Source organism: Elaeis guineensis, chromosome 10, assembly GCF_000442705.2.
Source record: "Elaeis guineensis isolate ETL-2024a chromosome 10, EG11, whole genome shotgun sequence".
NCBI classification, from domain to species: domain Eukaryota; kingdom Viridiplantae; phylum Streptophyta; class Magnoliopsida; order Arecales; family Arecaceae; genus Elaeis; species Elaeis guineensis.
In genome coordinates, this window is record NC_026002.2 from 15,234,311 (window position 1) to 15,256,217 (window position 21,907).

A 21,907-nucleotide genomic window follows, 5' to 3' on the forward strand; every position below is an offset into this window, starting at 1 on the left:
TTCTTTTAAAAAAAGAAATCAGATCATATTGTGATACAGTACTTGTTCATATAAGGAAAAATAGTTGTTAATTTTAATTTTTATTTATTAAAAAATATTAAAAATAAAAAGAAAAAAATTCGAAAGGGTTAAAAATATATCGAGTAGTTTAGTATTCTACAATAGCTAGACCTTGTAATCTATATATACTCATATTGGAGAACAATGAAATGCAAGAATCAAAAATTATCCTTAATAAAGATATTACCTTCTTTATATACAAAGATATATCTCTTTTTCTTTTTTGTTTTGGACAAGGCCGAGTTGTTCATATAATATGAATATAAATATAATTCAAAAAATAAAAAAAAAATTCTGAAATGATATTGATAAAACAAGCATATCCGTTCAAATATCATCTTCAAAATGATCAACGACATAACCAACAATCCAGTTAACAGCACTTTTCACTTTATGATAGATATATTTGACATCCATGGAAGCACAACCCGCTAATAGAAAGCCGAACAAGCGGATTGGATGCTACAGCTTCCTCCCACCTTCGAATCCACTTGACCATCGTAGCCGAATCTCCCTCCATTATCAGCTGCTCAGCCCCGAGGCCGAGGCGAAACCTCGTGGGCATACAAAGATATCTTTACGTGTATGCAAAGAGGTTTGGTGTAAGTGATTTTTTAAATAGCCATGTGCAAAAGATCTACTAAAATCATGTTTACAAGCAGAATAAGGGAGTGCAGGTCACCTATCAGTTCTTTCATCCTTTTTCAACCAAATATTCGATGAAATACTTGGATTAAACCGCTTCTTCAGAAGCAAACAGATATTTGGTATATAATTGTTTACGTTTTAAATGACTCTATTTCACTTAATTCAGGAATAAATTATACCATGATGTGGAATAAAGTAATTTATTCGGCAATGAAGGGGAGCTGGAATAAATTAACTTATGCTATTTTTAAATATGAGATGAAAGATTCGTTGGCCGAGCCGAGTGAAGCATGGCACTTTGCCAACTCGACCTTGTGATGCGGGTCCTTCTTTTGCTTTGGCCCCTGTCCTCTCCACATCTTTTAAGGATGTCTTGTACCACTTTTGAGTTCAGAAAGAAACAAATGGAGAGACTGTGGACCACTTGCTGCTAATTTCTTACTCTATTCTGAAGGCATGGAACACGTTCAGCGTGGGACGACGAGAATGGCAACTCCACTTTACTTCCCAGAAAATTATTACGGAGCGTTCCTTGCTTGGTTGCTCACTTTTGGAATGCTTTTCCTTTACAAAAAAAATTTAATTTTTGAATAAATTATAAAAACATCTTCACTATTTTAACTCAATTTTATTTATATTTTTTATATTTTAAAAAATATCAAATTAGTCCTTCTATTTATCGATATGTTCCGATGTAGTCCAACCATCTATCTCCGTTAATAAAATTTTTTAAAATAATAAAAATACCCATCTTCTTCCTCCTTCCTCCTCCTCAATGGTCGGTATCCCTCTTTCTTCCACTTCTTTCTTTTTTCCTTTCTCTTTCTCCTCTTTCTTTTCATTTATTTCTCTTTCTCCCCTTCCTCCTCTTTTTCTCCACTCATTCTCCTTTCTCTTCTTCTTCTTTCTCCACCCATTCTCCTCCTCCCTTTTCTCCTCTCCTTTCTCTATCCATTCTTTTCATCTCTTTTCTCCTCCCCATCCTTCCAATCTACTTCTCTTCCTCATTCTTTTCCTTCAAACCGCATATAAACCATTCTCCTATACGGTGGCCTCCTCTCCTAGTGCATGAGAGAGAGAGAGAAAGCTGGTTTAAAAATAGCAATTATATCACTATAATGCTTTGGGACAAATATTGTCCAGCAGCAACATAATTTCAACATCTGTCGCATGAGATAAGAGCTCTAATACCCAACACAAAACTATGGCCATCATCTAAGCTTTCCTATTCGGCTGCTCTGAGCCTCCCACCCAATTGAGACTCCTGAGGAAGGAAAAAAAATAGAGAATAAACCAGGAGAAAATAGAGAAAAATTCGACAAAAACAAAAGAAAGAAAAAAATTGAAAGATAAGACTTTTTACTGTATAGATTGATCATTATTTTTTTCTTTTTGCTTCCTTTTCTTTTTATTTAATTTTTTTTTTCGGAGACCTGTGGGAAAAGAGAGTACCTGAGGGAGATCGAAGGGGTTTCTTAGATTCCAATTGGGGTTTTTCTCAAGCATATAGGATTTTGTAAGGGCTTTGCTAGTGTGAGTAGGTCCCTTCAAGTTTTGAGAGCTTAATTTTGGTAGAAGCATAAAATTTTATGGGGTTTAGAGAAGAAACTAAATGGATGGATCAAAAGAATTCTATTCCACAGGGGAAGAAACTAACAAATATCATAAACAAAAGGATAAACAGCAGCCAAGAGGCTAAGATGAAGAAAAATCGATGGACCACGAAGGAAGATCCCATCATGGTGGGAGAAAAAAGAGGAAGGGGAGGAAGAGAATGGATACAGAAAGGAGAGGATGAGAAAGAAGGAGAGAGAAAGAGATGGAAGGGAAGAAGGAGAAATGGATGAAAGAAAGGGAAGGAAGAGAAAGAAAGAAGGAAGTGAGAGAAAGAGGGACATCGATCATGGAGGAGGAGAGAGGAGAAAGAAGATGGATATTTTTGTTATTTTAAAAAATTTTATTAACGGAGATAGATGGTTGGACTATATCGGAATATATCGATAACTAAAAAGGTTAGTTTGATATTTTTTAAAGTACAAAGGTATAAGTGAAATTGAGCTAAAGTAGATGGGGTGTTCCTATAATTTATTTTTAATTTTTTCTTCACAGATGCTTATGAAAGTACTATGATTACAAGCAATATAACTTGTCACTATAGAATTATTACCTACACTATTTGCACCATGTAGCCATGCATATAGCCAATGACGATCACTAATTTCTATGAGCCTCATCAGAGGCATATCTCAATGTATCATTGTTAGGATTTGACACCTCGAGATTCAGCCCACAATGAGTCCACAGCGAGGTTCACGACGAAAAACGAAGTCCAACGAGACCAAGATCACCTGAATCGGAGCTCGGATGGAGGAGATACGAGCTTTTGAAGTCGGCACGAGAATCGAGGTGGTGGAGGATCGCCGGCGACCGGCGGCGGGCGGCAGCGGCGCGGCCGCAGGCGGCGGCGCGCGGGACCCGGGCCCAGGCCCGTGCGGGACGCGCGACCCAAGCCTGCTGGCCCCTTGCCCCGGTCCACCGTGGACCGGGTGGTCCACGACGCGGTCTGTGGACCGCATGGGCATTTCCCACGCATTTCTCGCGGTCTACGGCACTATTCCGTAGACCGGAGCGCGATCCAACGGCCCAGGTGGCTCCCGGTCTTGATCCGACGGTTCAGGGGGTTTTTTTGGCTTTGTTTAGGACTCCTAATTCCTCTCTAATCACGTTTTTAAGCTCTGTTTAAGGTCTTTAAAAAGCCTGAGACGAACAGAGAAGAAGTGTGGGCTCGGGTTTCTCGCCTACAGCCGTACGAACCTGATTGAAGAGAGAGAGAGGCTAGGGCACTGTGAGAGAAGGAGCAGGAGGCTCCTGGACAGCGGTCGCCAGGCTCTTCAGGGGTTCAGGAGGGTCTCCAAGAGAGAGAGAGCTTTTGTGAGGGGAACTTTATGTGAGAGAGAATTAGGTGTACAAAGGTTGAGGGTGAGGTCTCCTCTTGTAAAATTTTCTTTTCATAGTGAAGTTTGCATGCCCCGTGGAGGCGAGCCCTTTTGTGGCTGATCCACGTATTTTGATTGTTTTTCCTTTTGTTTTGTTTCTTCTTTCTTTCTGCTGCATCGCGTGGTACTGAAAGGATCTTGGGAGGTGGTGTCCTGGCCAGACATCCACCCAACAAGTGGTATCAGAGCAAGGCGGTACAAGGATGCAGATTGCAGTGGTGGTGAGCAAGACTGAAGATGGAGAAAACAGGAACAATCAAGATAGAGATCAACAAGTTCGATGGTAAGAGCAATTTCTCCTTGTGGCAGGCAAGGGTGAAGGACGTGCTCATCCAACAGGGGTTGATCGATGCTCTCTTGTGCGATGAGAAGCCGACTACCATGGAGGTGCGGGATTGGAAACGGCTACAGATGCAGGCGGTGAGTACCATCCGCATGTACCTGACGGATGAGGTGGTGATCCATGTGCTGAGCGAGACTTCCCCGAAGGTGCTGTGGTCGAAGCTCGAGGAGTTGTACATGGCGAAGTCTCTCACCAACACTCTTTTCCTCTGGAGACAGTTTTATCAACTGCGGATGACTGAGGGACAGAGCGTGCAGGAGCATCTGAGCCACTTCCAGAAGATCCTCACCGACCTTCTCAGCGTTGGCGAGAATGTTGAGGAGAAGACCAAGGCGCTGGTTTTGCTGGCGTCGCTTCCTTCTTCGTACGAGTCCTTGGTGACTGCTCTTCTAGTGGGGAAGAGGATTATCAAGATGGACGAGGTCACCGCGGCGATACTCCAGAACGAGGTTCTCAGGAGGGAGAACCTAGCTTCGAGCTCAAGTGGCGATAGCTCAGCTTTGGTGACTTCTGGAGGTGCAGGAGGCGGTAGACGGAGCGACAGGAGATCGCAACGAGGGCGGTCTAAGTCCAAGAGGCACTTGAGCAAAATCAGATGTTACCGGTGTGAAGAGTTGGGGCATCTAGCCAGAGATTGCCCTCAACTGAAAAATCAGACGGTGGCTGCTGTAGCGACGGCCGGCAGTGATTTAGATGGAGATGTCTTTGAGATATCTGACGATGTATCTACTTCTTCTCAGCAGTGGATATTAGATTCTGCATGCCCCTATCATGTGTGTTGCAGAGAGGAGTAGTTTGACTCCCTGGAGAACAGTGAGAGCACTGTATATCTGCCGGATGGATCGAGCTGTGCGATCAGAGGCATTGGGACGGTCAGCTGGAGGACACATGATGGTGCAGTGAGGAGATTGGGGGAGGTCCGATACATACCCGATTTCAGGCAGAATCTTATCTCACTTAGCAGACTGGATTCGAGAGGCTACAGGACGGTAGCTGGTGGAGGAATCCTGAGGGTGCTACGCGGCGATAGGATTGTGCTGGAGGGGAAGAAGGGAAGCAGAGGACATTATTACCTGGCAGGGAGCCCAGTGCGAGGTGGAGCATCGGGAGCCAGGTGGAGCCCAGAGCGAGGTGGAGCTCCAGGAGGCGGATCGGGCATGAGACAGGAGACTCGGGAGGACGAAAGGCGACGTCGCAAGGTAAGATTTCTATTGCCGCAGGATGATGCTCCGAGCAGGTCTCAGGTCAGGAGGAGCACAGCATACGACGGAGATGGGATCGAGCAGTCTGGCTCGACTCCCATGTTTGCCCATCCATGATCAGTAGGCGATTGCCCCAGGGCATGGGGGCGAGAAGATCCAGAAGCTCTCGGAGTTTGGAGGAGGCCGAATATCAAGTCGAGATGGAGATTGTTAAGATTTGACACCTCGAGATTCAGCCCACATTGAGCCCACAACGAGGTTCACGACGAAAAATGAAGTCCAACGAGACCAAGATCACCTGAATCGGAGCTCGGATGGAGGAGATACGAGCTTTTGAAGTCAGCACGAGAATCGAGGCGGCGGAGGACTGCCGGTGGCGGGCGGCAGCGGCGCGGCCGCAGGCGGCGGCGTGCGGGACGCGCATCCCAAGCCCGCGTGGGACGCGGGACCCAGGCCCGCACGGGACGCGCGACCCAGGCCTGCTGGCCCCTTGTCCCGGTCCACCGTGGATCGGGTGGTCCACGGCGCGGTCTGTGGACCGCGTGGGCGTTTTCCACGTGTTTCTCGCGGTCCACGGCACTATTCCGTGGATCGGAGCGCGATCCAACGGCCCAGGTGGCTCCCGATCTTGATCCGACGGTCCAAGGGGTTTTTTTTACTTTGTTTAGGACTCCTAATCCATCTCTAATCACGTTTTTAAGCTCTGTTTAAGGTCTTTAAAAAGCCTGAGACGAACAGAGAAGAAGTGTGGGCTCGGGTTTCTCGCCTACAGCCGTACGAACCCGATTGAAGAGAGAGAGAGGCTAGGGCACTGTGAGAGAAGGAGCAGGAGGCTCCTGGACAGCGGTCGCCAGGCTCTTCAGGGGTTCAAGGGGTCTCCAAGAGAGAGAGAGCTTTTGTGAGGGGAACTTTATGTGAGAGAGAATTAGGTGTACAAGGGTTGAGGGTGAGGTCTCCTCTTGTAAAATTTTCTTTTCATAGTGAAGTTTGCATGCCCCGTGAAGGCGAGCCCTTTTGTGGCTGATCCACGTATTTTGATTGTTTTTCCTTTTGTTTTGTTTCTTCTTTCTTCCTGCTGCATCGCGTGGTACTGAAAAGATCTTGGGAGATGGTGTCCTGACCAGACATCTACCTAACAATCATCATAATTAAGAACCAGTGGTTGTGGTTGGCTATTTGTATGGCTATTTGTATGGCCACACCTTGTCATGCGGTGTAGGCAATAATTTTTTGAAGACTTGGATGATAGGGAACGCATCTTACACTACCACCCCCAAAAAAATCAGTAAATAAATAAAATGATAATGTAAAAAGAGCACGCATTTGAAATGGCAAAGGTTAGTTAATGGCACTTTTTTTTTTTTTTTTCTGACGGTTGTTGGGGTTTTTTTTTTTTTTTGGTGGGGTGGGGGGGGGGGGGGGGGGTTGGTGTGTGTGGGGTTTGTAAGATTAGATCATAGCATTTCATCTACGAGCTTCTTGCAGTCTTGTTAGATTTCTTAATTTAAAGTTTTCCTAGTTGCCACAGTGTTTGCTCCCTTTACAAAGTTTTATCAGCACTGCTATTTTATTTGATTCAGTTTGAGCTTTAATTCAAAATAGTGTTCCATTCAAGAAATTAACCATAAGATGTGTCAGACTCCGTTACTTGTTGGCCAATCCCATCATTTCATATTTTAGGGAAATTGCCTCAAGAAAAAGGTAGTTATCTTCAGCACAAAAATTAAATTAGGAGAGGGAAAACAAGCAGCTCTCATAGGCCTTTTTTGACTTAGATGAAAGTAAGGTCTAAGATAGTACTATAATAGTTGTCATAGTGTAAATAATATTTTAGTTTGAATTTCAAAGTTGTTCAAACTAATTTGTCCTGATCCTGGAATTGCACAACATGAAAATAATATTTTTATCAAATGAACAATAATTTTAAAAATAATGCCACATGTTGAATGTCGACCATTCCAAGGAAATTTTTCATTTGTTGATTCTGCCACATGTTAATATGGATTATCAAGTTTTTTTTTTTTAAAAAAAAGACTTCAAAGACTTGAGCCAAATTGAGAAAGACAATTATTTTTTCATCAAAACATCATTATAATAACTATTTCAATAATTATTATTCAAGTACTAAAATTTTTAATAACGTAGGTTGTAGGCAAATAAGGCCATTATCCCAAGTTCAAATACTGATGGTTTTGATAGGGAGCCATAATAATAAAATAATATTGCTGTTACAACCGAAATCTCATGAGAGGATGGATCTATTCTTTAAAATCAGGTCACAATATTCTTGCAGTGTAACCTCCAAATATGTTTAAAAATAAACCGTTAATTTTTTTTAGGTACATGTTCTTCGAAAGTCCATGGTTATTCAAAAATTCTAACATCAGTAGCAATGTATAGGAGCTATATTTTAATTTGGTTTTTATGTCCTGAAAAACTTGGACTAAATATGCAATGTCATTCTTACCGACCCTTTCATGTCAAAGTGTAGCAAGGGGTCCGTATTTGCGATGCGGGCCCTACACGTGCCGGCCGATTTGCAAAGTTGGTGTCATGGCTGGTTAGTTATGCTTCCATCATGGGATAAAGCAAGGGTTCGGATTGTCTCTTTTATGCGAAAGAATGATCGGCATTTTTTTTTGATGTAGATTATTTGCATATATCTCAAAGCATTTCGAACTTTATTCATTCGTCTGCATAAATCTCGAAGCAGTCATTATACATGCGAAAGATACAACCCCTATCCATAAAGAGTTTGATAGATCTCGAAGCAGCTATTATACATGCGAAAGATACAACCCCTATCCATAAAGAGTTTGATAGATTTCGAAGCAGCTATTATACATGCGAAAGATACAACCCCTATCCATAAAGAGTTTGAGTCATCCCTTTCGCGAGAAAAAAATGATTGATGTTTTTTCTTGACATTGATCATTAGATCATCCTCTGCATAGATTTGAGAGCACTCCATGCTCCTCCATGTTTTTGCTTGCATAAATCTCGAAGTGGCTATCATGTGAGCTAATGGTCAAGCTGCACAAAGAAAGATGAATCCTTCTGTTGTGCAGAGAATACAACCCCTGTCCATAAAGCAAAAGCATCCTTGTAGTGTATAGGGAATCAGATGAGATCCATGGATGCAAAGGTGCAGTCCATTCGACTTGCCATCAGGCATTTTTTTTTCATGCCACCTTGATTGCGATATTTTATTCTCATCATACGTGGCTTCGTTTCCTTCTTTGCACTGAGGCTCATTAACACTAGCTAATAGGTAGGGTCCTGCACTGAAAGTGCCGGCTAACCAAATGGTAGGGCCTCTTGGATTCAAATCTTTTCAATCTTGCATTCATAAGATTTGAAATATTAGAGATATCTGGGAGGAACCACCTCTTTTGATGTAGACTATTATCGGTGAAGTTCTTTAGAACATTTTTTAAAAAACAATTAAATTAAAAGTAGAATGAGGAGGATGAAAGGTGACATGGATAAGATATCCTCTAATTAGCCATCACATCGAATGTGTTCATGTAAATCTGATGGCATACAACTACCTGACCATGGTTTAAGGTTGTAACCTAGGGTTGGTTTAAGCTAGCCGAGAGCGGTTCCAGATTTTATATGGCTAACGTGAGCGCAATTCAAGCTCTTCGTGAGCGAAAAAGGAAAATCTTTAGCTCGTCTCTATTGAGCTAGCTTCAGCTCAATTTGATTTGATCCATTGAAGATCAAGGATGAGGATGAAAGATTCCTGGAAAGATAGAGATAAATCCTTGGATGGGAGGATTAGAGAAGTAGAAAGATGACCACTAGAGGCAAACCTAGAAGAGAGAGCAGGGGTAAAGATATGAGAAGATAGAGTCTCTAGATATTAATTACCTAATCTCAACGAAAACAAGCATCATCACCACTAAATTCCTTTAGGACTGGGGAATGGGAGCCAAATATGTACAACCATATAGAAGCTTTATCTCAAAGGTGTTCAAGGGATTGAGATTCCAAAAATTTGTGTTTGGCTTAATTGAGTGATGTGTTTATGACAACCTACGTTTGCACACATAAACTTATGATTAAATATCTTGGATTTACCTTTTATATTAATCAAAGTGATTATTCTATTAAAAAGAGGTCAAGTTGTGAAATTTCATTTTCTTGTCATGAATTATTGGTGGCTTTATAAATTGAGGCAACCTAAAATTATGCTGAAAAATTATAATCTACTCTTATTTTGGCTTATAAATCTAGTCAATCTAGCTTTTTTTTTCTTCTTTTTCCTTAGTTTTTACTTTTATGACCAACAAGCCTGCTAGTGGAGTCACATTCATCCCTTTTTTCAGTAAATTACAGTTGCATCTCCTTAATTTTAGTTTAAGTTCATTTATACCCCCTTGATTTTAAAAAATATCAAACTAATCTTTTAAATTTTTGAGATATTTTAAAATGGCCCTACCATTTATCTTTATTAAAAGAATAATATCACACGACCATCATATGATATCATTATTTTATAAAAATAATAAAACTATCCTTATCCCCAAGTCCTCTCTCCTCCCTCCTCTCCAATTTCTCTTCTCCTCCATCTCCAGCATCCCTCCTCCCCCCTCATTCCCTCTCATCCCCTTCTTCACCCACTTCTACTCATCATTCTCCTCCAAGGTCATCCATGAGTCTTCTCCCTCCACAACGGCTCCCACCATCTCCACCAATTCCTCACCAGCAACCCCTCTTTCTCTCTTCCCTTCCTCTTCACCTACTTTTCCTTCTCATCCTCTTATTTTAAGCTCGCCCATGAGTCCTTCTCCTCTATGATAGATCCCTCTACCTCAATCCATTCCTTACCGCGATCCCTTATTTCTTCTTACCCATTTCTCCTCATCCTTCTCCTCCTTCAACTTGTCTATGAGTTCTTTCCCTTCATGATGGCTTTCTCCACCTCTATTCATTTTTCATCGATGGCCCCTCCCCTCCATCCTCACCCACTCTCCTCATCATCCTCCTCCAAATTCGCTCATAAGCCCCCCTCCATGGCAGCCCCTCTATCTCCATCATTTTTTGTTGGCAATCCATCATTTTTCCTCTCATTTCTTTTCATCTCCTTCTCCTCGCCGTCCTTGTCCTCTAAATCCATCCATGAACCCTCTCTATTTATAGCGGCTTTCTCCACCTCCACCCTTCTTTGCCAAGGACCCCTCCTTCCCTCTCTTTTCCATCCTCCTCACCCTCTTCACCTCCTTCTCCTCTTCCTCCAATCCTGCCCATGAAGCATTTGATGCCACCCTCTCCCTCCATGCCAACCTTCACGATATCACCCTCTATCTCCACCTTTTCCTCACTAGTGACCTCTTCTATATGAACAAAGAGCATTTTTGTCTATTGAAATGGCAAACTAACACCGTTTATTTGTAAATGAATGGCATGACCACTTTGAAACATCTCAAAAATTTAAAAAAATGATTTGATATTTTTTGAAGTTGGAAGGGTATATGTGAAATTAGATTAAAATTGAAAAAAATATATCAGTAATTTATCTATTTTTGAACAATTGAGATAATCTACACCTATCCATCGTAATGGCCTACTTTCATATTAACACGTGATAAGTTTTTTGGATTTATCTTTTATGCTAAAATTGATCATTTTTATTAAAATAATTTGGAATATGAAATTTCTTTTTTTTTCTTATTAAGAATTACCTTTATATTTTTATAAATCAAAGCAAGCCAAAAATCATGCTGGCAAAAGAAATCTTTCTATGCCATGCGCCTTCAGCTCGGTGCAACTGTAATTTTCGTCATTTTAGGTCGAGCTTTCTACAGGATAGCATGCTAACAACTTGAGTGCGGAGTGGTTTACAACATTGGCTATGGTTACTCTAGGGAAGTGAGATGTACATTTGCAGCATGCCAGCAGGTGACATTTGTAGTTTTTTTTGATGATAGGTGATATTTATAGTTGCTCTTGGTGTTTTTTCTTTGCTGTGTGGAAGTTGCTTGGGACACAGCATATTAATTATATGATCGATCCTCCTTCAGGAAGAAAAGATCCCATGCATCATCTCTCAGCCCAAGAATTTTTAGGAGGCATTTATGGAAAAGTTTGGCAATTAAAGGTGTTTTCTGTATTGGGAGGCAACGATTTCCACGTGAACTTCCTAATAGATAACATAAATTCTTAAATTTTAGACAACTAACTTGATTATTTGTTACGATTCAACGTTAGAGGGTATTTGGTTCGCAACCAAAATTAAAATGGGAATGAAAATAAGAATGATTTGGAATCGAAATCGAAATTACAATGACAATTTGAATCAATAGAGAGTAGAGATTGAGTTTTATATAAATTGAACCATTCCCATTTCACTCTGGAATCGAAATCGGAATGGAACTCCTTCCAATCAAACGGTTGAAATTGGAGTCATCCATTTCGATTTCAATTTCAGACCATCACTTCTTCTAACCAAACACTCCCTTAATATAGGAGATTTCAAATTCTGATTGTCATCTCAATTAGTTTAGCAGATTTTAAATTTTTGTTGAGTTCCTAAGTTAATTTAGGAGGCTTTGTAATTTCATCCTCCCAGATTTGTAACTTGTGTGTGGGCGTGCACGCACGCGTTTGTATATATTCATATCAATGAATGCATAAATGTAAAGTATTCATTTTCTTTTAATATTAGTATTCTTATTTCTTCTTTATTCTAGATCCTAGTGTGAACTGATGAAATGAGCATAAAGCTGCTCGTGAACACTCCCTTCTAATTTAAACCTTTGTGACGGAAAACTAGAGAGCCATGCCCTAGAGTTCCCATGCTAGTTGTCCATGCCTTATGACCAGCTTGTAATCATGGTTGCTAGAGAACCATCATTAAAGAAAATATTAATGATGTTGCACCACGAATCACTTAGCTGATGTTGCAATCTTACTGTCCTTTTGGAATTCATGTCAGTAAAGGTGCAACATGGTGAAGTAAAGTGGAAGTTGTAAGCTAGTGAGAGTGATTTTTGCATCCCTGTAGCATTGCTCCAAGGAAAAATTAGATGCTCTGTTCAATATCATGCAAATTCATCTGCAGTCCCATGGACCGATCTTCTTCTTCCCTTCCGTCTCTATATGCTTGCTATTTTTTAGGATAAAAAAAAAAAAAAAAGAGCATAAGCTTCTTAGGGGCAATCTAAGATGGGATTGCGTAGTGTGGGGTTTGGAAAAATAAAATGAAGCAAAGTGGATGATGGTGGACGATTAAAAAGTAAAGTTCTAAGTTAGAATACGATACCTGCAACTAGTGGATCCGTGGCGCAATGGTAGCGCGTCTGACTCCAGATCAGAAGGTTGCGTGTTCGATTCACGTCGGGTTCAAAATCCCGATCCGCAACGGGTCTGTTTTTTCTCTTCTTTTTTATCCCCTCGGTCGTCTTCAGGAATTTCCTGATGATCCATTAGAATTGGTTTCAAAAGGCCAAGAGCTGCTGCATCTTAGAGCTGGTGTCTACCTGCAAACAGCCACACCAAAACATTAAAAAATTAAAAATTTTAAATTATCGTAAGCTGTCAACTTTCTATCCCTTGCTTACAACAATGCTAGGCAAATGGTGTGATCACTGAATATGATGGATTACATTGACGGTAGGATTAGATTGAGTATTTGAGCCTTTAGCAAAACTGACCCCAAGATGTAACAACACTTCCTTTTCACAACTTGCATGATATTTTCTATGCAAACTTCAAATGAGATATCAATCTTACATCCCATCTAGAGGTGGCAAATGGATCGAATCGGTCATAAACGGATCGGATCAGAAAATGATCAACCCAAATCCGATCTGTTTATTAAACGGATCAAAAATTCAAATCTAAATCCGATCTGTTTATTAGGTAATCCGATCCGATCCATTTAATCCATTTATTGAATAGATCAAATTGAATTAAACGGATTAAACAGATTAAACAGATCAAGTTAAATGAATTAAAAATAGGTTAAACAGGTTAAATGAATCTTCAATGGGTTAAACAGATCAAACAGGTCGGATTAAATGAGTCAGAAATAAGTTAAACAAATTAAATGAGTTATCTGATTCAACCCAATCTAAATATTAAACGGATCAGATATCTAAAATCTATATCGATTCAATTATTAAATGGGTTAAATGGATCGATCCGTTTATGATCCGAATCCGTTTAGCCTAAACTCAAATTTTTTTATGACGGATCGAATACGGATCGGATTGATAGATCGGATTTTATTTTGTCAATCCTAATCTCATCCAATCCTGAACGGCACCAACCTCAAAAAAAAAAAAAAAAAGAAAAGAAAAAAGAAGACTACCTTGCTGAGTGAATGCAATGAGTTTGATGGACAGCACGACAGCAACCCATTGGATAGGAAATGATGTACATGTGGTGCCAAAGTGTTTCCATTGAATAGGATGATTGAACAAAAGTATTCCTATTTATAGTAAGGCAGCACACATCACCTCAGATTAATACCATGTCCAACACTATCAGGTATCAAATAAATTATTCACTTGAGGAAGCCAGCAAATAGGTTTGACCGAGCTTGAGTCCGGCTCTATGCAGATCCCATGTAAAGTGGCTTAGAATTCATGAGTTATGATCCACACAATGTTTACTAGATTGGGTCATATTAGAAGGCAAGAACTACTGGTGAGCAAATTAACTGAAAAAGTTCATTTTAAGAGGAAGCATATTTTGGCAGAGCCATACTTGAACCAATTGGAGGATTTTATAAGCTTTAGAAGAGAGGCTTAACAAGTGTCCCTGGATTTCCAGTCTAATAAAGCAAATTAAATCAGGTTTAGAATGGGTCATGTCCACAACAATAATGCTTTTGTTTCCAACGGCCTTTCCAAGAGACATAGAGGCTGGTGACAGTGATCACAGCATGATGCCAATTAGAAAAAGCTGCCAACAAGAAGAAAAAGCTTATTCTATCAACACGGGGCCGACCATGGAGCTCCAAAAAATGCTACGCCAAGATGTTGACTAGAACTTTGCCAACCAAACACCGGCTTAGAGTATAGTATTCTTGGCAATCAGATCAAAAATGATGCAGAATTAAGTTAGATTGCGGTGGATGTCCCAAATAAACAAATACAAATTCAGGTTAAATTAGGACATTCTTGAAAAAATATAATTTTTTTTTGGAGATGCAAGAATGCACATCTATTAAAAAAAAGATAATGCATGTGCGGTGAGATGAGCCCAGCACAAACAAAAATCTTATATGGAACAAAAGGATAAAAGTTTATTTGATTTTAAAATTTAGTAAAAATTAAAATATCATGAAGATAAAAAAAAATTAGCAATTTGCAATTGTTGACAATACTAGGACTGCAAAATGGTACAAGAGAACTGAGCAGGCCTTATCATATCGGTGGAATAAACAAAGTCACAGAACTACAGTTCTGGATCATGTCATAGTTTTCAAAAAAAAAAGAAAAAAATCTTTCCATGGAAAACCACTAAGCTTTTTCTTCGAGCAATTGGAAAATCATTAAGCAAATGGTCAACAATTCACCCAAGGTTGTGGCTTTTATTTGAAAACAGGATTTGAAGGATTCAAACTAAAAGTCAGGTATAAAGATGTATTGAAGTGCCTGAAATAAGTGGAGAATATTCATGATTATAGGTTGTGTAGTGGGAGTAATTTTTCATACATGCAAGCAACCTAACTTGAGTTAACAAAAGAAATATATTGGTTTCCAAAAATTGCAATCTTAAGTGGCTGAGAGTATTTTATAAAAAGTGACAATGTCTATGACTGCAACTTTTCATCATCATGGCTTAATTTTTTTGGAGAAATCACCATTGCTTAATTTGAGACCACATAAAGAGTAAAGCAGGCATAGATGTAGCTTATAGAACCAAGATTTCTCATTTCTCTCTCTCTCTCTCTCTCTCACACACACACACACAAACCAACAACTCTCATTTCTTAATTCAAAGAAAACAAAGGTTCTGAATGGTGAACGCATGGATGATGGTGATGTCAATTATAATTATCAAGAACAGCAGATAAGTATAACGACATATAGAAATTTTATAATACACAAAGATAATGTTAACTATTAGACAAGTTTTTTCAACTAAAAACTATGAGGTGAGAAAATGGACCTCCTGACTAATCAGGCCCTTACATACTAAACAAACACAAAACAACTCAATAACAACTGCAATATAATATTAACTTTGCTGGGGCCAACCAAACTTGTATGATAAGACTACTCATCAATTCCCTGGGGTTCAATTATTGAGTCTCTTGTCTCATGAGATTAAACATTCTTTATGTTTTTGCTACATATGAGATTAAACATTCAAGCAATGCATCCCTTACTGCAATGGCTGAAAGCAAAGTACCAAATACAACCTCCTCCTCCATCTCTCCTCACACACACATACAGACACAATAGCAGGAGCAATCCATGGCAAGAAGATGTTCTTACCCTGTTGTCATCCTTCCAAGAGGCCAGACCAAGAAGAACATGCCAAGAGCTTCCATGCTGCACAACAGCCGCACACAACACACCAGAGCATCAACTTCTTTATGCAAATCTTTCACAGCCAACAAGGTCTGATTCCTGACTACAACCCAAATCTAGAAATGATAATGTTCTTTAGAATCAGTAGATGACTTCCATGACTTGTTCTGAGCTTTATCTGTCAGGTTTTTGAAGACCAAGCAATGGGAATACTCTGCTACATAGATGAAAAGGAAGAAGTAATCTGCGAGGGGTACGATGAAGGCCCACGATTTAGTCAATGTTCATCAAACAACACAGATCACCAAAGGTATATACCAAACGAGATAAAACTTGATCAGTTTTAAACAAATAGTTTTTCACTCACTTTTTCCTCACACTTGCACAGGTGCAGAGACCATCAGATTCCTGATTTCCAACAACTAATGAAGCTTCAAATTGCCAAAGATAATGATTTTTACCAAATCATTCATGAACAAAACTAGCATTTGAATATGAAGATAGATTTGAGTGTCATAGAAGAATGGACAATAAGTAAATGGGAATGCTAGAATGGAAAAGCAGCATCTATGTTAAGGTATCTCAATCTTGTGTCTTCGTATTGTAAAGATGGATGATTTGCAAGACATACAAGTTTCAAAATGAAAAGCTGGTTTTGATTGCAAAGTTTTTGTGTGTTTCTGTCACAATTTTAACACAATAGAAACCTAAACACTAAATTTAAATTCTGTATGTTTACAATCATTTAATTCCTTCATTTACACTCACAAAGCTTTTACTCCTCTTAGTAATATTGTGGAAAACCTTTGATCAAGAAAGATGAATCTCAACATGACAGATAGGAGGTCCTGTTTATGCAAGCTATACATACCATTAGATGCTATACCTCTTTCATTTCAAACATGCTAGCCCCCGAAAATTCACAATTAATTCTATCAGCAATCTGCAGCTTAATTTTGGATGGGATCAAAATAACCTTTTGATACTTTTCTGCATCTTCTTCTTTCACAAATTTTGAATGACCATTCCTAAAACAAAAAAGAATAATGCTACCATCCACTGGTTTGCAAGTCTCATGTAGTAGCTTAGCACATCAACAGGTAAATTTTGAGAGATTTCTAAGCTAGACATCTTCCCCCAATAATGAGCAAGGTGTCTTGTCTCGTCGTCAATGTGATGAATCCCAGGGTCATACCTGCAGAGGGGGAGCACAAGATGAGGCAAGGTATAATGGTAGGAGAACAGCTATTATTGATCATCCCACTAGATTGAGTTAGAATAAGCACTTGCTTTTGATGCCATGAGAGAGGGCACTATAAATCCCAGTGCAGGAATGAGCTGGTTTCCTTATGTAATATGTTGGGTTATAGCCTGTGTCAAGGTCTGAACCAGAATAGAAATGTGCCCCAGAGTTGTAAAGGTGTCATTGCGTTAATCTTCTAAGATTATCATAATCAAATGACATAGAACGTCTCCTATGTGTTCGAATAACTATCTGCTAACTGAACAAAGAATTGGAAGAAAGTTTCCCTGCTTACACCTATCTGTTACCTTAGTTCTCTACTATCTTAGATCAGATGTAACATATGTGCACAGAACACAATTGTTTAAGGCAGCAAGAACAAAGGATGTGAGAGCAAAGGAACCAAGATTTCCTTCCTGTCCTAGAGGATGGCTTAATAGCAGATAAGAGTCGAGTTGGTGACCCGAAGAGAAGAATTTATATGCAATCAAGTCTGTTTACATGTGAAACTGTAGTCTAGACTAGCACATGTTTAAAACAAATTATCAGTCACATATCAAAACAACACTGGTTTTTGAGAAAAACTTGGGGTGAGCAAATTCAACCTTGGTAATATCTTCAGTTGTCGACTTTTTCGGTATATATTTGCAAAGGCTTCAATTACAATCCCAAACTGCAATGCAAAGACACATCCAGTAAAACTCTGAAAAACCATCCATTCCAATTAAACAGAAGGCGTAAAGATGCAAGACCTCTGATGTTCTACTCTTGAGGGTCCCGGAAGGAGACTTGTTTAGCTCGATCCAAGCTTCATTCATCTGAAACCAATCAAAAAGGAGGTGAGATAAAGCAGCAAGAATTCATTGACCAATTCCAATCCTATTCATTGTAAGAAAAATTGGATCCCATACCACCCAGTTCCAATCCTATTCATGATGATGGCCATACATACAAAGGTAACAAGAATAGAACTGCCAAGGCCTAAATATGGTGTTGGAAGGCAATGACAGACAAATGATGATGGTAATGGCATTTTGCGGTGATTCGCCTGGGATGTAATATTTAGACAAACTAGAAGGTTCAAAAATGTTCATGTGACGTAGTAAAAATGAAAATTCTAAAAACAATAGAAATAAAAGTCTAAGACCTTGTCAACATGTCATGAGAACAATGGTGGATGAACTGGCAGGATTCTGTCAACTGCTCAGCCCAAAGCAAATTAAAATACCTTCCTCAACCATCAATAAATTCCATTTGGATGTCAATTGATACCTATAGAGGTACATGTTGGAGGCTTGTTGGTACTTGGTACCATGCTCGAAACTCTTATTCTTTGTGTCATTGAGATAATAACAAAGCTTTGAACCAGGGCAAGCCCACTCATTTCATTGAGATGATGAAGAAAGACAAGGATAAAGATCTGGCCCAAGGTGTCAGATAAAGAGAAAACACAGTCCACTCAAATTCACGGTAATGAACAGGTTCTAACCATGTCTGCCACTGGCAAAGTAAGGATCCAACCATTTCCCAGCTCCAAAACTTTCCACAAAACTGCTGCACTCGTTTATGGAATTCTGAGAAATCTTCCTCATTCCTATTCAATACTTGACCATGATAATTGGAGTGCCAAAGACTAAGAAATGGATCTGCCATAAAATTTTAGACAATAAAATTTAAGAATGAACATGAATCATTTGCCCTTTGTACTTTGAAATCTATTTAAAAAATAATAATTAAAATTGTTGTAGGAGGTCACACCATCTCAACTGATGTCCTCGAGACTCGTACTTAGGAGTTCTCAGATTGACAAAAATATCGATGTAAAGCTCGACTGTGGAGCTCATCATAAAGACCGACCTCATCAGAAGGTTGACAACTGAGCTCATTATAAGTCCGATCTCATCATCATCTGGATACGTGGCAGTAGATTATTATCTGTGATAAAAGTCCTCTCAGGTCATATCGACCTCTAGTTGACCTGACTCTTCAGTATTATCCGCTAAGTCGGCTTAGTCCAGAACTGCTAGTAAGCAAGACACTCATCTCGATTATCTGTCGATCTCTCTCAACCGAATCAGCTTACGTCGGTTTCTAGCCGACCTGATTGCTGATACTCAGACATGGCGTTCAGTTTATTTACTTATATCAATTATTCCACATCGATCTTTTACTGACGTGCCACTATATCTACATATGGTTATCTGACAGCTATCATACAATTCAGTCGTAACTGCCTTTCAATTGTATTCTAGCTTATTTACCACGTGGGTAGCCGCCCCACGATCTCTTCATAGCTTGCCATTCTATTACAACGGCCTAATAGCCTACAGATCTCTAACAGCCAACAGCCTAACAGATCTCTAACGACCTAACAAACTTTCCTTAAAGCTTAAGCAAGCTCCTCTATAAAAGAGAGACAAAGTACTTTCCAGAAGGTAAATCTAAACTAAGTCTGAACTTACAGAGATAAAACTCTATTAGATTTCCACTAAGGAATCAAAATTCTCTCTACTTAAAGTTCATTCTACTTCTCTTCACTCACAAACTTTCACTTCTTACTTTCTACTTCTTCATTTTCACTATCTGTTCTCAAGGCCCTGACCGATTTAAGCATCAGAGGATTCTAAATCGAAGAGCATCCATGATTTTAAGACTCTTTTACAGATTTCGTTCATAGTTCATGTCGGCGCAAGTCTCAGCTCTCTAGCTTGGTTCAGCATCGACCTCACCTTCGGAGCCTTGCAGCAACAGATTGGCATTAAAAGAAGGGCATCTAAAAATTTTTGATGAAAAATGGTGAGCAAGAAAGCACCAATTCTTTCTCTACAAGCTTCATCTTCTTTAAAGATGCTCAGAAGGTTGCTCAACCACCAATTGCTGATTCACAATAATTTAGTCTCCTTGTCCAGCAAGTTCAAGTCCTCACTACTGCGGTACAACAGCTCCAGCATACCACTAAACAGTAGTAGTGAGAACTAACCCCTTAAGTAGTTCAATCTCATCACTCCCAGCAACCAACCCCTCATAATCCTTCTCATAATCATGCTCTAGATCTCACTAATCAATCCAGAGGGACAGAATCATCTGCTCCAAGCAGAGAGATGAATTTGGCAGAAGGTCTTGGACAAAATATCCAAGTTCTTGAGAAGAACCTAATGGAGATTCAGATAAACAATTCATAGGGTGGGAGAGATTTCAGCTTGCAATCTCCCTTCTCTCAGCACATCCTTGATGAATCGGTTCCTATGTAATTCAAGATGCCTGTTGTGGAGTCATTTGACGGCTTCACTGATCCTTTAGATCACTTAGAGGGTTTCAGAGCTATCATGAGATTGCAAAGGGCATCTGATGCCCTACTCTATATTACTTTTTTCATCCCCCTCAAGAAACCTGTAAGAATCTGATTCTTTAGCCTTTAGCTAGGATCTATATCCTCCTTTGAATATTTAACCAAATTATTTGTTACTTACTTTGGCTATAACAGGGTTCACCTAAAAAGTACTAACAATCTTTTCACTATGAAGCAGCAGAAAAGTAAATCTCTGTGAGATTACGCTGCACGCTTCAATGCAGTTGCTTTGAAAGTTAAAAACTTCAATAAGTCTGTTGCTATGGCAGTTCTGAAGCAAGGACTCAGAAGCAACCATCTGATCTTCTCCCTTAACAAAAATTATTCGAATAATTATGATCAAATGCTCATCCAAGTGTGGAAGTATGCACAAATTGAAGAAGAAGAAAGCATACTCCGTCAGGCAAGAAAAGAAGAAGGTGGAAAAAAGTGGCCTTGGAAAGAAGACCACATGAACAATAAGATAATACTGATAGACCTCAGAAAAATTCAAGGTCCAGAAGCCTACCTCGGCAATTTGATTCCTACATTCCGCTATCTACCTCTCAAGCTCAGATATTAATGAGATCGAGGATCAAAGATATCTTCGTCGATCTAATCTTTTGAGGGCTCCATCAGAAAAAAGAAACAAAAAAAATACTATCGTTACTATCGAGACCACGGCTATGATACTGAAGAGTGCCGACAACTAAAAGATGCAATAGAGGCACTGATACACCAAGGTCAACTTGGAAAGTATGTCCAAGATTGGGCTAACCAAACAGCCTAAATTTTTCATAAATGTGAACTAATTTTTTATGAACTGAGGTTTCAAAGCTAACAGAATAAGAAAAACTTGCTCTAAATTGGAAAGGACCATATCGGATTACCAAAGTAATTCAGTCAGGAGCTTTTCGGATTGAAAATCTGGATGGTACAACCATCCAAGGACATAAAATGCTGAAAATCTTAGAATGTACTATCAGTGAAATCTTCTCAATAAAGCATTCAATTTTTGTCCCAATAAAATAAAGTTCTGATCAAAACTTCTATTGAAGAATCCTTCTTCATCCAAACCAGATCGGTAAAACTCAACCAAACAAGATCAAACAAGCCTCGAAATGGCCAAGAAAGATGAAAAGCCGATCTCTATATCGAGCTTAAGCCCCAAAGGGTCAACAAAAAAAAAATCGATCTCCAGATCGAGGTTAATCCCTAAAAGGCCAAAAAAAAAATCGATCTCTAGATTGAGTTTAAGTTCGAATGGACCAAGAAGAAAAAATTTGATCTTCGAATTGAGACAAATCAAAAGGACAAAAGTATCGATCTCCGAATCGAGATAAGTCTTAAAGGATCAAAAATTCGATCTCTGAATTGAGCTTAAGTCTGGATGGATTGAGAAGAAAAAAATTCGATCTTCGAATCGAGACAAATCCAAAGGGCCAAAATATCAATCTTCAGATCAAGATAAGTCCCAATAAGTCCAAAAATCTAATCTTCGAATTGAGATAAGTCTCAAAAGATAAAAAAATTCGATCTCCAGATCGAAATAAGTCCCAATAGGACCAAAAATCTGATCTTTGAATCGAGATAA

General features: G+C 39.4%; 1 protein-coding gene and 1 non-coding gene across 2 annotated transcripts; both read left to right on the plus strand.

Moving 5' to 3' along the window:
* The first annotated feature begins 12,530 nt into the window (after nt 1-12,530).
* Nucleotides 12,531-12,602, plus strand: TRNAW-CCA (transfer RNA tryptophan (anticodon CCA)). Its single transcript has one exon. It is a non-coding gene; the product is annotated as a tRNA-Trp (tRNA).
* A 2,964-nt stretch (nt 12,603-15,566) lies between these two features.
* On the plus strand, nt 15,567-16,408 carry LOC105053035 (uncharacterized). Its single transcript, XM_010934035.4, has 3 exons — nt 15,567-15,832; nt 15,928-16,052; nt 16,131-16,408. The coding sequence occupies exons 1-3, from the start codon at nt 15,686-15,688 to the stop codon at nt 16,225-16,227; spliced, it is 369 nt and encodes a 122-aa protein (XP_010932337.2). The 5' UTR covers nt 15,567-15,685; the 3' UTR covers nt 16,228-16,408.
* The last annotated feature ends 5,499 nt before the right edge of the window (nt 16,409-21,907 follow it).